Source organism: Hemicordylus capensis, chromosome 4 (genome assembly GCF_027244095.1).
Source record: "Hemicordylus capensis ecotype Gifberg chromosome 4, rHemCap1.1.pri, whole genome shotgun sequence".
Taxonomy (NCBI): Eukaryota; Metazoa; Chordata; class Lepidosauria; order Squamata; family Cordylidae; genus Hemicordylus; species Hemicordylus capensis.
Window position 1 is genome coordinate 203,063,321 of NC_069660.1, and position 16,616 is coordinate 203,079,936.

Consider the following 16,616-nt stretch of genomic DNA (forward strand, 5'->3'; position numbering starts at 1 on the left):
GAGGAGAGCTGGCCCTGCAAGAAACAATCTGTTGAACTGCAAATTTTGAAACTTAAAATCCTGTGGGTGCAGCTAAATACACTGGCTGAATCTAACCCTGTTCTACACATACACACTACTTAGCTACTTTATTCCTGTCACGATTGCCAAAAGCAATTACCCTAAATACAACTGTTCTTTAATGCTTTCAAACTGAATTTGGGCTTTTGGCTAACATCCAAGCAGAGAGGTTATGTGGAACAGCCTATGAAAACTCTGCATACCCCTTCTATGTGAGACTTGATCTGCACAAACATTGTGCAGACTTGGTCTTCATTTATAGCAAACACTGATCAAAATGCAAATATTATTGGTGCCAGCATGGGGTAGTGGCTAGAGTGCTGGACTAGGACCGGGGAGACCTGAGTTCAAATCCCCATTCAGCCATGAAACTAGCTGGGTGACTCTGGGCCAGTCACTTCTCTCTCAGCCTAACCTACTTCACAGGGTTTTTGTGAGGAGAAACCTAAGTATGTAGTATACCCCTCTGGGCTCCTTGGAGGAAGATCGGGATATGAAATGTTAAAAAAAACAACACGGGAGAATCTCTGTATTCAGGGCGGGGGGGCGTTACTCCGCTACTGTCATGAATATGGAAACTGTGAATATGGAGGCATTGGGGCAATGGTATCGTGGGGTTTAGGTTCCCGGAGGTCAGGAAAATGTTCAAAATAAGATTAAAATGGCCCTAAAATGTGGGGGGAAGTGGCCTACCATGCTCCGCGGGCCTCCAATAGCAGAAAATTGGCCAAAAGTCTTTTTTTTTCCTCCACCACCCCAAAAGGAGCCATTTTGAGGCTCTCAATCCCAAATGGAGTCCAGAAATGACCTCCAAAGTCATTTCTGGCCACTCCCTGACCCAGAGATACACAAAATTTAACCCCCTAGTTGCCTTTCCCCCCCATATGTATACCAAAGTCAGGTGCCCATTCCCTGACCACGGATACAAAGGTTCACCTGTAATAGTAAAGGTCAATACATGCACGTGTGAACATTACATTTTTCTTTAAGGGTTTTCCTACTGCTTTCTCCATGTCTTTCTCACTTTCAGTACTTCTAAATAGTTTGGTGTGTTAAAAGTACAGTTGTTTCTATAAATTCCCAATATTTCCATTAAAATCTCACCAACTTACAGCAAATGTTAAATGATGTCTTAAGTTTTGCTTGGTTTTGGGGGGGTAGGTCAAACCACAGTTTCAGGAAATCTTAAGACTCTCTGAAGAGAACATTGGTGAGTAGTAGATTTTCTCTCTCTCTTTTTAACTGTATACTTTAAAAAAAATAGAAAATCCAAGATTATTTCCAGTTTTGATCATTAAATGTCAATATATGAATGATCTTAAATATAATAAACTGCCTGAATTTATACCATATTGTTTCTCTTTCTTATATGAACTTCTGAATGAGTAGATGCTACACCACTTTAATTCTTTACATTTTTGGCATATGTTTACATAGTACATGCAAAAATGAAATTCTGCAATGAAAAAATGAAAATCTGCTTTCCAAAACCTATGCATTATGGGATGTACTTCATAGTGGTGTGCATGGTTTGGTTCGGGGCCATTAAAAAAGCCTCCGGACCGGTCCGGAATTCCGGCAGTTCGGAAGGGCGGGGGAGTGTCGCTTTAAGGGGGGTAGTACTCCCCCCCGCCACTCTTCCTCCTCCAGCGCTGGTGCTTTTTAAAAACCTTCTTGGGGCGGCAGAGTTCCTCCCTGCCGCCCCTGCCCCCGTCGTTGTACTTCTAAGCCTTAAACGAGAAGAGCTGGCGGCGTGCATGCGCCCTTTGCGGTGCGCGCGCTCGTCTCTGCGGCGGAGACGAGCGCACGCGCTGCGAAGGGCTTATGTGCGCCGCCAGCTCTTCTCGTTTAAGGCTTAGAAGTACAACGACGGGGGCAGGGGCGGCAGGGAGGAACTCTGCCGCCCCAAGAAGGTTTTTAAAAGCACCAGCGCCGGAGGGGGAAGAGTGGCGGGGGGGTAAGTACTACCCCCCCTTAAAGTGACACTCCCCCCAGTGCCAGACCACCCTTCTGTGGTTCCGTGCACATCCCTAGTACTTCAGTTCAGGGGAGTTAGTTGTATCACAAAAGTTAGGATTGCAGTTTGATTTATGCCTTATTTGTCTTGCCTCCTTCTGTACCAAGTGAAATTGGTCCAAGAAAAGAATTCTAATGTAGTGGGATTAGGATTAGACAAACATAAACTCATTTCTAAGGTCAAAGTGTTAGGCTCCTTCTATTGCAACTTTATTTCAGATGCTACAGCAGGGAATGGAGTGCTAACAAAAGCCACAGTTCCTATCTATGCAACAGGTGTACTTACATGCTATATCCAGGTAAGTATTTTTGTTCAGTACTGAAAAATAGAACTTTTTAAAAAATAGTGAGGATGACTGTAATCACTATTGTTTTTTAGCTGAACTTTGATGTAAAACCTCAAATAGGCAATACAGTGGAACCTTGCTGTTTGCAGTTCCGCATACTCGTGAGTATCTAATTGACACTCATTTTCGGTATCCATGGATACCAAAGAGTTATAAACCATGTATCCACAGTTCCTAGAAGGCCAGAAGTAACCACGGAGGTTACTTCTGTGCCTGCATAGACCACATCTTGGAACCTTCTAGAGCTGCTATCTTTTTTTGGGAGGGGGTAACCCCGCCCCCTTGATAACATACTGGCACACTTATTTGACTGACTGCCTCAAGCTTTTTCCGACGACTGTGATAGTGACATCAGAGGACCTTCTGTCTCTTATTCACGTGAGAGAGCAGGGTGAGGGTTGGGAGAGATAAAATAAGAAAGGAGAGAAAAGGATTGTATACTGGCCCCTTATCATTTCCATTACTTATGTCTATCTCCTCGTTCTTCTGACTTCTCTTCTTGTGTTTTTTATTTGTCTAGTCCCCCACCCACCCCCACACCTGTTCCTCACTCCATCCCCTTCTGGAGCACCTTCTCTTGGGAGAATTTTGGGGTGGGGGGGGCAGTGGGCTGCTGTGGGGAGGAGGTATGGAGAAATTACTTTCCATTGCACTCAGTGGTGTTTGGATATGAGCCCATATAAATCTAGCCATTGACCTCAGTAGAATGACACTTTACCCTTGTGGGTTGATCCCTGTTTGTTTGCATGGAACCCTGCCTCATCACCATTGAATCTCAGGTGGTTTACGAGAAAGCCACCAAACTGCCAAGCATGTGTGTTGGAGACTGCAGCAAACCAAGGGGATGGACCACAGACTTGATGTCTGGATCGAGGGGTGCAGCCAAAATCTCAATTCTGAAACAGTTATGGGATTTCCTGATGAGGACTGCTGGCCTAAGTTTTCAATCAACCTATTATGCACCTTGTGAAATTAGGATTTAAATGTTGTAACTTACTTTTAGGAAGAAGACCGCAAGCTGTTAATTGGATTTTTAGAAGATGTAATGACTATGCTTTCGTTATCGCATGCTCCTCTTGATAGCCTGAAAGCATCTTTTGTGGAACTAGGGTAATATATATTTTTAAATAGAACTGATGCAGAGTTATTCCAATTTCAGATATAGATTCAAGCATAAGAATACTGTATAGCATCTAATGTTTCTGAAATTCTTCTCTTAAACATGTTTAACATTAAAATATTGGTTGATAGTTTTGTAACTTCCATGAAGTGCAGTCATAGTGAAACATATTGTGACACTGTCTTGCCAAAGATGAAGACATCCTATTCAGAGCACTTAATGTGCTGATACAGCAAATTGTATTTATGCTGATATTTTGAAATGATCCTAAGATCAAGGATTTAGATCTTTACTTGCATAATGTAAAAGAAGCTTGTGCAAGGGTATTTTTCTGCTCTCTACTCCTGACACTATTATCCTTTTAGCAGTCATACAATCTCTCAAAAGCCTCTTCTGAGAGTTAGAGAGCCCCACAGAAGGGAATGCGATGGGATTGGTGGTAAACAAATTGATGAAAAATCAGGCAGAGCTGCCTTGTACGAGCAGAAGGAAGCTTGTGCAAGGTGCCTTCGCCTTTTGGGAGATGTCCCCATCCCATGCCAAATATTTGACCCATGCCTTAGTCACGTCGCATTGGCCTATTGCACTGCACTCTACATGGGACTGCCATTGAAAAATATTCAGAAACTACAGATGGTGCAGAATGTGGTTGCCAGATTGATTTCTGGGACAGCTCACATTACTCCAATCTTGCACTGGCTGCCAGTCTGTTTCTGGGTACAGTTCAAAGTGCTGGTTATTACCTTTTAAAGCCCTAAATGGTGTGGGCCCTGCATACCTTAGGGACCGCCTGCTCCCAGCTGAATCTACCCGCCCGACTAAATTGGCTGGGAGGGCTCTGCTCCTTGTGTCAACACCTGCTGAGGCCCTTTTGTCAAGCAGGGCTTTCGCAGTGGTTGTCCCCAGGCTGCAGAACTCACTCATGGCTGAGAGTCACATGGCTCCCTCTCTCCTAGCCTTTAAGAGGAAATTGAAGACTGCCCTTTTTATTCAGGCTTTTGGCCAATTAGTTGCCCCTGTTCTCTTTTTAAGTTGCAGCTGTGTTTGCTTGATTGTAGGTTGTTTTTATTGAAATGTTAGTATTGTTTCTTTCTTTTTGTTAACTGCCCTAAGGTCTTAGGATGAAGGGCAATATAAAGAAATAAATAAAAATGGAGGGTCTCCTGATCCTCAGGTGAGGTGTTGGGAGGGAGGCACACATGTGGCTACTGTTGGGAGGAAGTGAGTGCGCAATTTCACTTGTGTGAGCTCATACAGGTTAAGGAAGCTCATGCAGCCCAAAGTTGTAGAGAAATGTGATGTACATTAAATGTAATTGTAATTTTTAATGTGGTTTACTCAGCAGTAATAGCAAGTGCTTTTTTTAACTTAAAATTTTTTCCAAAACGTACCTGCAGGCCTGTTATAGTAGAAGTACGTGCTCCATATGTTCTGAAGACTGGCTTACATGAGGGAAATTACTCAGACTCGTCCTGTTGAAATGAAATTCAGTGGAACTACTTGGAGTAATTTTCCTTGTAATTAACCCAAGTGTTATACATGTATATGGTGCTTTGCAGAATAGCATCAGCAAGGACAAGTCCCTGCACCAATGAGTTTTCATCCTAAATTTAGACTGTGGGAGAGATTCTGAAGGGAGGGAGGAAAACATAGCAAGGCATGGATTTGAAAAAAATGCAGTTGCATGTACTTCATTTTGCTGTAGAATTAGGACGAAGGTTAGCCAAGGGCTTCACAAGAAAAAGTGGAATTTGAAGGGGGATTTGAAGAACGGGGGCTTAGTGGCACAATGTTGATGCTCAGGAAGGGAGTCTGGGCAAGAGAGGCACTAGGGAAATACAAATGGAGTCCTTTGAAAGCATAAATCTGTTGATTGTTGTTGTTGTTGTTTGTTGTTAGATCTCTCTTGAACTCTTGTTCTTTCAGTGCAAACCCAGCATACCATGAGTTGCTGCTGACTGTATTATGGTATGGTGTTGTCCACACTTCAGCACTTGTTCGATGTACAGCTGCTAGAATGTTTGAGGTGAGTGTGTATCAGGCACATCTTGGATCCTATTTGAAGGTGCCTTGAAGTAACATAACTGGTGGCCATCCCTTGATGAGTGCCATCTGACCCCCAGGGTTCATCCATTCTCTGCCTGCTAGCACTCACCCCTCCCTCCTCAACAGGAGGAGGGAGGATAAAGGAAGCAGTAGATGGCTGAGAGAAAGTGGAGCACACACAGTTGGAGTCATCTGCACAATCACAAAGGACTCCAGGCTGCATTCCCATTTTTACATAAAGCAGCCAGCTGTGGTTGGAAAAGGTATGCAACTTGAATGTACTGCCTTCTGGTTGGTGCTGCTGCCCTTCATGAACTTGGAATGCACCCTGGAGACTTCTATAAATGTACAAGGGATTCTGGAGCATGCTTCTATTTGTTCACTATGGCTCTATCCCAGCTGCCTCTGCTGCTGCACACTGCCCAAGAGGTGGGAGCAGTAGACCTGGCCCTTCATGCAAAGTGACTCGCAACCAGAATGGGTTGATGACTAGGACTTTATTGTCTAATATGTTCAGATATCAGAAAAATGTATATTTTAATGTTGCATTATTATTTTAAAATGCTATTAATGGGTTGTGCACTGTGTGATGGAGCAGGATGTTAATACTATATAGTTTGGGTTGTGAGACATCTTAAAAATATATGTATATAAATATATTAAAATATTACTGGCTTCCATCTACTTGCAAGATATTTTCATGGTAACTAGTACACACAGATCCCCCCCCCCCGACTTGAATATTAGATTGGTGCATTGCATGCTTAAAATTTCCATTGGCTATGAGAAACCATTTCAATGCTGAATTTAGTGTTCAAACCAGATGTCTACTGTAAATATCTTGTCAGATAATAGAAAATATTCAATTCATTAACAGCTGTGAGCTCTCTCAATAATATTCTGATTTCAAAATGAAATCCCAAAACCATTTAAGAAGAGGAAATAACTGTCAGTGCAGCATGTTCTTCTTGTTCCATTGGCCACCCCACATGTAAAACTAAACCACTGCAGCAGAGGGCAAGTTCAATAAATGCCTCCAGTTTATCATCCCTGCTTCAGCCATGCAATAGGAATTGTTAGTGGCAGAGAAAGAAACTAGCCTACAATCAACTTCTAGAATGTGGCTTTTCTTCATAAGAGTTGTCTTATTTTGTCTGGATTTAATGTAATTTGTTTTATTCAACTTTAGCTTTGTTTGCTTGAGTATACAGTACTAGTGGAAAGGTAGGGTATACAATTAATAATTATCACAAATTCAATATATTAGAATGCTTTTGAGGGCATTTTCTTAGTTTCTGATTTTTTCAAGTAACTCCAAAAACAATGGCAGGAGTCCAAAGGATTTATACAGTTAGTTATATGTGAAATAGTAGCAGGATCCAGGTAGATCTATCATAAGCAAGCTAACTCTTGGGGTTCTTCATCTCCTGACCTTTGCCTACCCTTTAGCACCACCATATACATCAATAATACAATTGGTAGGATGGTGAGGAAATACAAATATTATATGTCTGAAACTAACATGCTGTGTTTTATCTGGCTTTTCCCTTTTCTGTGTATGTTACCTGCCTATATTAAAACTATGTGAAAAGCATTCTATATTAACACACATTTGGCACTGGTTTGAACATAACCAGTGCACAGTAATAATATGAACTTAAATCTGTGTAGTATATATTAGTCCATCAGTTTAAACCAGAAGTAGGCAGAAGAAAATAGTCGTCCTCTGGTGCATCTTGTGCCTGTTGGTTGTGGGGATTCTTGCTATACTTCTGAACCAGGTAGACCTTGGTCTTATCCAGTAAGGTGCTGCTTATGTTCTTAATCAAAAATGTGTACCTAAGATCATTTAACAGTTGAGTCATAATGTGAGTTCAGAATTCTTGAATATGTGTATTGGTTTATATTGGTTTGGTTTATAACTCTTAACACATCAGTGGAGCACAGGAATTCTAGTAAAAAGTGGGCCATACAAGACTAAAGTCAGCCTGCTCCTGGTTTAAAATAAGGCAAGAGCAAGTAAACATTTTCAGCTTTTTCTCAATACTTTCCCCACCTTTACATCATAAAATGAAAATGAAAATCACTTTAAAATGAAAATGCTGGTTCTCAAATTGATGAAAAATGATTTAGTTGAGGCTTCCTAGCTATGAAAATCCTACACTATTTTGTGCAGTGATATATTTTCCAAAGAAATCAAAACCATGGTGGGCTAAACGAAACTAACATTTACAAGCTAATGAGTGCTGCCATCTTTGCTATTTTAATATAGAAAATAAATGTCACACGGCCATGAAAGGAAAGAATTGTACTAATAGCTCATAAGATAATGGTCTGTGCTCAGTAATTTAGAGCAGGCTTCCCCAAACTGCAGCCCTCCAGATGTTGCTGAACTACAACTTCCAGCATACCCAGCCACAAAAAATTGTGTCTAGGGATGCTGGGAGTTGTAGTTCAGCAACATCTGGAGGGCCGCAGTTTGGGGAAGCCTGGTTTAGAGAGTCATTTCAACTAAGATTCATTGGTAAACATCTAGACTGAAACTAAGGAGCACATGAGGGGAATGCTTCCACTTCTGCACAGAGGGGAAGGGCAATTTCCAGCAATCCCTTCCTTCTCTCTGCAGCCTCCTGTGTCTCCAGAAAATGTCCCTAAAGGAAAGGGTAGGTTTCAGGAATCCCCTCAGGGACATATTTTCAGATGGCACAAGTGTTTACAGAGGGAAGGGGGAATTGTCTTTCCTCTTCACACGAGCAAAAGTTTTCCCCTCACACAACTCTTAGTCTGGCTTATTGGCTGCTGTCTTTTTCTGGTGACTTAATTCTGAGATGCCATTAGTGCTCCTCATAACTATGTTTGAAATGGAAAGAACATTCCATATCAATTAATGGGAAAGTTACTTAATAGTTGTAATAAATATTTATAATTTTGTCACTTTGTAAAGCTGTGACACGTAATAGACTAGTTCCCCAATGACTCATAAGCACATCAGTGAGTGGTTTTTCAGGCTGCTAGCAATATATATAGAAAAACGTGAAGCACTAGGAAGTAATGGATCTGTCACTTCTTTCTCTTGGAAGGAGACAGATCCCGTTAGGTCAGGGTTTCTCAGCGTGTGGGTCCCCAGATGTTATTGGACTTCAACTCCCATAATCCTCAGCCCCAGTGGCCTTTGGTTGGGAATTATGGGAGTTGAAGTCCAATTACATCTGGGGACCCACACGTTGAGAATCCCTGCGTTAGGTGATAATTGCTGTAATTTAAAATGCTCCATGTTCAGAACATTGTTTAGGCATATGAGTATACAAAAACAAAATAGCTTGAGAGAGTGAGACACACCCTTAAGGATCCAACTAACATTTTGTTTCCATTTGTCCATGAATGGACAGCCTAAAATAACTCAGGTATTTAATATGCATCCTTTTGCTTGTGGAGTTAAAACTTTTTTTTTCAATTATGTGGCATCTTGTAGGGGCTTTAGAAAGTCAAAGTTTAAAGATACTGCTCACGTGCAAGTCCCATTGTAATGAATGACAATTTGATGGAACTCGTCTTCTATAGCACCTGCTCAGGAAATGACCCCAAGTGATTATTCCATTGTAATCAACATTGGTAGTCCTGGAACACATCCTGTGCTCACAACCCCCGTCACTGTTCCTGTTGTTACTGTCTGTCATTTAGGATCAATTAAGCAAATCTTCACCAAACACACACCTGTCAAATGGAGTTGATCAAATTTAGTTACTCAGCTTGCACGCCCACCATGTAGAAGTAGAAGGGAAGAAACTAAAATAGAAATGGGCTTCTGAAGAAGTCCATTTAATTTAAAATCTCAGTACTAAATGCCATCTTTTTTCCTTTCATTTTTTTTAAACAACTCCACAGTTTGTCTAGTTTGTGCTGCCTGCTTGGGCTACTTGCACTTTCATCATGCTTTCTGCACATTTTATATCAATAAGGCACTTCTAGCATAGTGAGATTTGCTTCTAATTTTGGTTTGCTTTTTGTGTTTTTCTTCCTCTTGGTTGTGCTGTTCTTCCCATGATACTGTGCTCACTCTTTCCGTGCATCACCTGTGATACCCCTCTGCTCTACCCACTCAGCTGTTGGTGAAGGGGGTACATGAAACTCTGGTAGCTCAGAGAGTTGTTCCTGCTCTCATTACTCTCTCCAGTGACCCCGAAATGTAAGTTTCCTGACTGTCTTATACAACTAGTGTCCCTCTTACGACATGCCAAGGAATAAACCATCAGGATCCTTTTTTAAATGCCCTGGCAATGAAACTGATTTTCTGTGTGTTTGAAGACAGGAACACTTTTTAAAAAGATGCGGAAGTCTATATTAGACACAATTTTCCAGTAAAAATATCTGGTGAAATTATTGCAGTACTTGGAAAATAGATATATATATTGTTGTGGTTCTTCCTAAATGTACTGCTATCATCAGTAATTTCAGTTCCTGAGCAAACACCATCTTACTGGTGTTTTGTTTCTTCCTTGCCGAAGAGGGATGCTAATCTCACTAACACATTATTGCCAGTAAATGCTGAAGCATGAGCAGAATTCTTAATGGTGTTAATGCCCTGTGTGGGTGACTAAACTCAGAAAGGCCAGTGAGTCTGCCTGCCCATCCTCAGTCACAGCTAACATAGTTCTCCTTCCAGTTTAAAACCATTTGTATTGCATGTTGACTGGTTTACAGCTGACTCTTCGAGGCATGAATGAAGCCTTAGTTGACAAGCGGGTTGCTCCGGCCCTTGTTACGTTGTCCAGTGATCCTGAATTGTGAGTTTCTGACTGTGACATTGAGTTAATCCTGCCTGTCTTTTTTTCTTTCTGGCTTCCTTCCTTCCTTTCTTTCTCCCCCACCCCCGCCCAAGCATTCTTCCTGTCTTATCTTTTGTCATTGCTAGAAACTGGTATATTTTAAAATACTAACTTATAAATTGCATTATTTTTTAATTGAACTGTGTGCTAATGTTAAAGGCTGAACAATCTTTGCTTTTCCTCCTAGTTCTGTGAGAATAGCTACAATTCCTGCTTTTGGTACCATCATGGAAACAGTCACTCAGAGAGAGGTAAGATGCCTGCATGTCATACTAGGATAACAATAGTTGTTCATAGTCAACAGCCATTCTATTCTAAAGAAAGAACTGGCAACATGTTCTCCCCCCTCCCCAGTTATCCAAAAGGTTTTACATATTTATTTAGTACTTAGAGTTCATGTGATCTTGATATCTGAGGCTCAACTTAATTTTGATTCTTACCATAGACAAAGCGCTCATCTGTGGAAGAGCTTTCACATAGCATGCAGGATTAGCACTCCAGTGGCATGTCCACCCAGGCCACAGATTGTGGGCCTAACAACATTGTACACATGTGGGCTGGGACATGTCGTAAAGACATTTAATGAAGATGGAGGCTATCAGTTGACTCAGCAGTATGCATAACCTAAAGAAGACAGCAACTGAAGGGAACTTGTTGCATTGGCAATTCCTTTGCTAGTGATAGCTTCAAGTTGGGCTTCAGTTATCAGGTGCTGGTAATTTAATTACCAGATATAGTAGCTGGAAGCTCTTTGCTAACTGACCCCTTCTTCCCACTCTTGGTTGTGCTGTTCCAGTTTTTTGTTTACATTTTCAAGATATAAGGGTTAGTCTGTATAGAATATAGAAGACATTTATGAAGGATCTTGGAGGAAGAGAAGGGGTCTCATTCTGCCATTGTGAACAGCTGAAAAGACAAACTATGTGCTTTCCTGACTTACAGCAGTTGTACCTGCAGGCCTAGGAGTATGCAAATAAATGAGCATAATAGGGAGCAGGGTCACGAAATCCTTAAAGTTCCAGAGTACTGTTTCCCATTCCTTTTGACATGCTAGAGCTCAATGGAAGAACATCAGCTTAATTAACTAGTAATATCTGTGTGTAAAATTAATATTTTTGCATTATGGGGAGAATATTCTGATGAAACTTTAGGGTAAGAAGATATACAACAAGTAACAGTATATCATTTTAGTTGATTGGCTGGGTTTTTTAAGTCTTGGAGGCCAACTAATAAAATTGAGTTTCTAGTGGTCTAAAAAGCTTGCAGAGTTTGCATTCTCATAATAAACGCTTGTTCCTGATTTTCAAAAATAACATACTTGAGGAAATGCAACTAAGAACTTTGTACTGACTCATCCCAGTATTCAGATGCTGAATAAGTAGAAGAAGGATAGACTAGAATTCCTGATCTACTGTTGAAGTTAAACATTTCATTAACTCTTAATGTACACATACTCACAACAGGAAACAAGATGTGCAGCAGCCTTATTTAAGTGCATGAGAATGAAAAAATGTAAATCAAGGGAATTGTTTATACTTAACCTTTTTATTCCTTATGATAACAAAGTGCTTATTTCCAAAGGCCAGTAAATCCCGCAGCAATATTAAAAATGATGATGTCTAAATTTTCTCATTAGAAAGAAAATACAAATGTGCAAAAAAAAATATTGTGGTGTTCTGCCAATTTGTTTCTGTATATTTTGTGTATGAAGAAGGCATTTGTAACTTCTATTACATTTCTTCTTAAGCTATTAGAGAGAGTTAAAATGCAGTTGGCCTCTTTTCTGGAAGATCCCCAGTACCAAGACCAACATTCTTTACACACAGAAATAATAAAAACGTTTGGAAGAGTTGGACCAAATGCTGAGCCGAGATTTAGAGATGAATGTAAGTTGTCTTGTTGGAAAAACAAACCCATCCCCTTTTTTTCTCTCTTGCGTTCCAGTTACTGTGCCTTGCTCTTGCAGGCCTTAAAGTGAAAGTATTGCTTTACATTTCATCACAAATATTTATTTTTTCAGTTGTCATTCCACACTTACATAAACTTGCCTTGGTTAATAACCAACAGTCTGCAGATTCAAAAAGATTGGACATTGCTACTCATCTCTTTGAAGCCTACAGTGCACTCTCCTGTTGTTGTATCCTTCATTGGTTTTGAACTACTTTTAAAATATAACAGGACATTTCAAAAATACGCTATATCAGTAATGCGTCCATCAGTACTGATTTTTGCAGCTAGAAAAATCCAGTTATGCCAGTCTGTTTAATTTCGTTGTTATAATTTCATTCTGGAGCAGACTATAGGTTTCCTTTTAATTTCAGTGGCACTATTTATTTTTTACTTAATGGCTGTGAGTATGACAGACAATCTGTAGGTTATTGTTTATTGATGAGCATCACAAGTATGTTCAAATGGTATATTTAGGAGGTCTAGATTTAAGTATTATAGGTAAAGGACAAGGAGCTGTGCAGAATCCAAGTGTGGCTTCTCCCCAACTACTAGATGCCTTTCTTAGGCCATCTTCACAATTATAAGATGACTTAAACTGTCAAGGTGTTTAAAAAGGGTACATTTTTGACATTACATTCAGAATCCCCCACTTATCCCAAAATAAGCTCTCTTATTCTTCTGAGCTTAAGCTGAACATTTTTTCAAGTCTTTCTCTGGAACAGACAACTAGCTCATTTCTCTATTATTGAGCAATATTCAAACTAGTTAGTCATAAGATCAGCCCTGCTGGATCAGGCCCAAGATCTATCTAGTCCAGCATCCTGTTTCACATGGCCCACCAGATGCTTCTGAGAAATCTACAGGTAAGAGATGAGGGCATGCCCACTCCCTTGCAGCTGGAGAGGCATCTTGCCTCTGTGGTTGGGGGTGGCCTATGGCCACCAGACTAGTAGCCATTGATAGATCTGTCCTCCATGAATTTGTCTTAAGTCCCTTTTAAAGCCATCCAAGCTAGTGCCCATCACCACATCCCATAGCAGAGAATTCCATAGATTACTAATTATGCACTGTGTGAAAAAAGTACTTCCTCTTGTTGGTCCTAAATTTCCTGGGCCTTCAGTTTCATGGGATGACCCCTGGTTCTAGTGTTGTGAGAGAAGGCGAAAAATTTATCTCTATTCACTCTATCTACTCCATGCATAATTTTTTACATTTCTATCCTGTCTCTCCATAATTGCCTCTTTTCCAAAGTAAAAAGCCCCAGATACTGTAGCCTTGCCTAAGAAGGAAGTTGGGGTGTGCACAAACTGGTTTTGCCAGTTTGGCTTGAATCTGGACCATATTCAAGACAATCCAGTTCGGTTTTTCCCCCAGTAGAACTGGATCCAGTTCTAGTTGGAACCGAGCTAGTTCAACCAACTCGGAGCTCTACTGGTAAAGGGGAATACGGTGAGGGCAGGGGGGCTGTCCTAAGTGTAGAGAGGATGGCAGGGAAGTAAATAGGTACAAGTGCCAGTAGCTGTGGCAGTGGTAGGGGGAGCTGGTGGCACTTGTGAGTACCTATCTACTTTCCTCCCACCCCCTCTATACTTAGGATAACCCCCTTTACTAGTAAAGGGGAATCCTCACCGCATTCCCCTTTACCAGTAGAGTTCTGAGCTGGCTTGGTTCTAACTCCGATCACCCGGTCCAGTTCGACACCGAACCCATAGAGCCTGGCTTGAACCAAGCCAGCTCACACACCCCTATAAATCCGGGTCCCTGATAATCTTGATTGCCCTCTTCTGCACCTTTTCCAGTTCTACAATGTCCTCCTTAAGATACGGTGACCAGAACTGTACACAGTACTCCAAATGTGACCATACCGTATATTTTTATAAGGGCCTTACAATATTAGCTTTTATTTTCAATCCCGTTCCTAATGATTCCTAGCATGGAATTGGCCTTTTTCACAGCTGCCGCACACCAAGTTGACACTTTCAGTGAGCTGTCCACCACAATCCCAAGACGTTTCCTAATCAGTCACTTACAATTCAGACCGCATCAATGTATATGTGAAGTTGGGTTTTTTACCCCAATATGCATCAATTTACACTTGCTTACATTGAACCACATTTTCTAGTCATCACCAAACACCATTGAAATCAATAAGGCAAGTTAGTCACGACTAACAGTTCATTTATCTTATTTCAGTGGTACAATCATAGTCAAACTAGGCTGGATGTTACCCATTTGCTAAAAATGCCATCTAACATGATAGAATGTTACTGTTTTACTAATAGTAAAAAGTAGAAGTAATAAATGTTGTATAACATTTTAAAGCCACTTCTGAAAGATTTCAAATTACTTTTCATAGTACTAGAGTTACTATTGATACCTTTAGTTGTGTTAAGAGCAAAACCAAGAAGAACTAGTTTCATTTATTTTAATGGTGCTTTTATTGCAAAAACATTCAAATAAATGGAAATTTGTGGTATTGACTGAAGTGGGATGTAGTTGTCATCTTTTGCCAATAATATTAAAAGGAAATGTTGACAAAAAGAAACTGACTTAAAACTAAGCACTGAATGGCTTAGGTCCGGGTTGCCTGAGAGAGCGCCTTTCTCTACATTCTACAATATCCCCACCGCTCATTGGGATCATCAAGAGTGGGGGTCTGTCTCCGGGTGCCACAGGTTTATCTGGGATCGGGCCTTCTCAGTTGTCACCCCTAGGTTGTGGAATGTGCTCTCTGTGGACATGAGAGGATGATCTTCCTTGGAGGCCTTCAAGAGAGCCTTAAAGACCCATCTTTTTAGCTTGACTTTTGATGATACTTAGTCTTAATTTTAATGAGTTTTAATTTGGTTTAAATGTTTTTGTATTTTAATTGTTTTATTCTGTGTGTTTTATTTTAATGTAAACCGCTCTGAGCCACTTTAGGAAGGCAGTATATAAATTGAAGTGAATTAATGAATAAATACAATTGGATAGCATCTATGTTTACTAATACCATCCTAATGTTTGGATTTTAAAAACATATTAATATATCAATGAAGCTTTGAATATTTTGAAAAGGAAATGTGGGTTAGAAATGCTAGAAATAAATAAAAACAAATTCATATTATATGTCAAGGTTAACCAAGCTATGGCATGAGTCAGTTGCAGCTCCTGGGCATTTCCAGTAATTTTGAAGTACAGCACCACAGATGGGTGTGTTTTCCCTTGAAATAGTGGGCGCTCTGGAGGAGAGAGGAAGCCAAAGTGAGATGCCTGAGTTGCACTCTCCAAATTAGAAGATGGGAAGGAAGAAGCAGTGATCTGGCCTGGGTACTGGGGAGAAAAGTAGGCATGTTCTAAGTCTCTGGTGTTAAGGTAAAGCGGCAAAAATGAGGAGAATTGGGAATCCCAGTATCCCTTTTATATATAGATTGTGTTGAGGCTAGTTTGTATTCTTTGTTTGTGTAATTAATTGAATTAATTGTAGCATTACCACCTTATGAAAATTTCAAAGCATGCACTGGAAATAACATCTTCCAGCGTCAATGATCCTTTCAATTTGAATTGTGTGTTTAATCTGGTGCATAGAACTGATTTTGCTCTTTTGTGCTTCATTAACATGAAGCCCAATATTAATGTGTTTGGAAACATATTGTGCTGTAGCTATATGTTGTTTTTTTCATCTTGTCTACTACCAGGTCTTTTTCTGAAGCTCTTTTGGCAGTATACATAATTTGCATGGCTCATTAATGCTTTCAAACCTTTTTCATATGCATTTTTCTCAAGAAGGCAATTAGATTACATGGGGACAATTTGACAATTTAAAAATTTCCTGATTTTAGTGTGTGATCTTTCAGTTTATCTTGGAATAAAAGCATGGCAATTCATTCTTTGTTAGACCTTAACTACTTGCCTGCTAGTTATTTCAGAAGATTTAATGGTCAATCACTTTTTACCTGGACTCAGGTGTTTACGAAATGACATGGAAACTCTCTCACCAGAACATGAGGTGAGTATTTGAAGCTGCTGCTCTGCACCTGAGTTTTAAATTACAGAAGAAGTATGATATGTTCCATTTTAAAATCACCAACTTGAAATACTGTGATCTTAAGAATACAGCTTTTAAAATCAGGGATAGAGGACTGGGTTGAAGCTTATTATTATTATTTTACATTTTCTATCCCAGTAGGTTAGGCTGAGAGAAAAGTGACTGGCCCAGAGTCACCCAGCTAGTATCATGGCTGAATGAGGATTTGAACTTGGGTCTCCCCG

General features: G+C 40.3%; 1 protein-coding gene across 6 annotated transcripts in view; it reads left to right on the forward strand.

Moving 5' to 3' along the window:
• The window catches only part of RELCH (RAB11 binding and LisH domain, coiled-coil and HEAT repeat containing), a 105,779-nt gene that overhangs the window by 73,038 nt on the left and 16,125 nt on the right, over window positions 1-16,616 (forward strand). For 4 of the 6 annotated variants that reach the window (XM_053243837.1, XM_053243840.1, XM_053243839.1 and 1 more), the window contains 9 exons: window positions 1,222-1,270; window positions 2,296-2,375; window positions 3,427-3,533; window positions 5,470-5,569; window positions 9,693-9,775; window positions 10,603-10,666; window positions 12,163-12,301; window positions 12,436-12,552; window positions 16,265-16,353. In XM_053243837.1, the coding sequence (XP_053099812.1) occupies window positions 1,222-1,270; window positions 2,296-2,375; window positions 3,427-3,533; window positions 5,470-5,569; window positions 9,693-9,775; window positions 10,603-10,666; window positions 12,163-12,301; window positions 12,436-12,552; window positions 16,265-16,353 (828 nt within the window). Of the gene's footprint in view, window positions 1-1,221; window positions 1,271-2,295; window positions 2,376-3,426; window positions 3,534-5,469; window positions 5,570-9,692; window positions 9,776-10,290; window positions 10,374-10,602; window positions 10,667-12,162; window positions 12,302-12,435; window positions 12,553-16,264; window positions 16,354-16,616 lie in introns of those variants that run through there. The other 2 variants (XM_053243838.1, XR_008305738.1) reach the window with 2 other exon arrangements.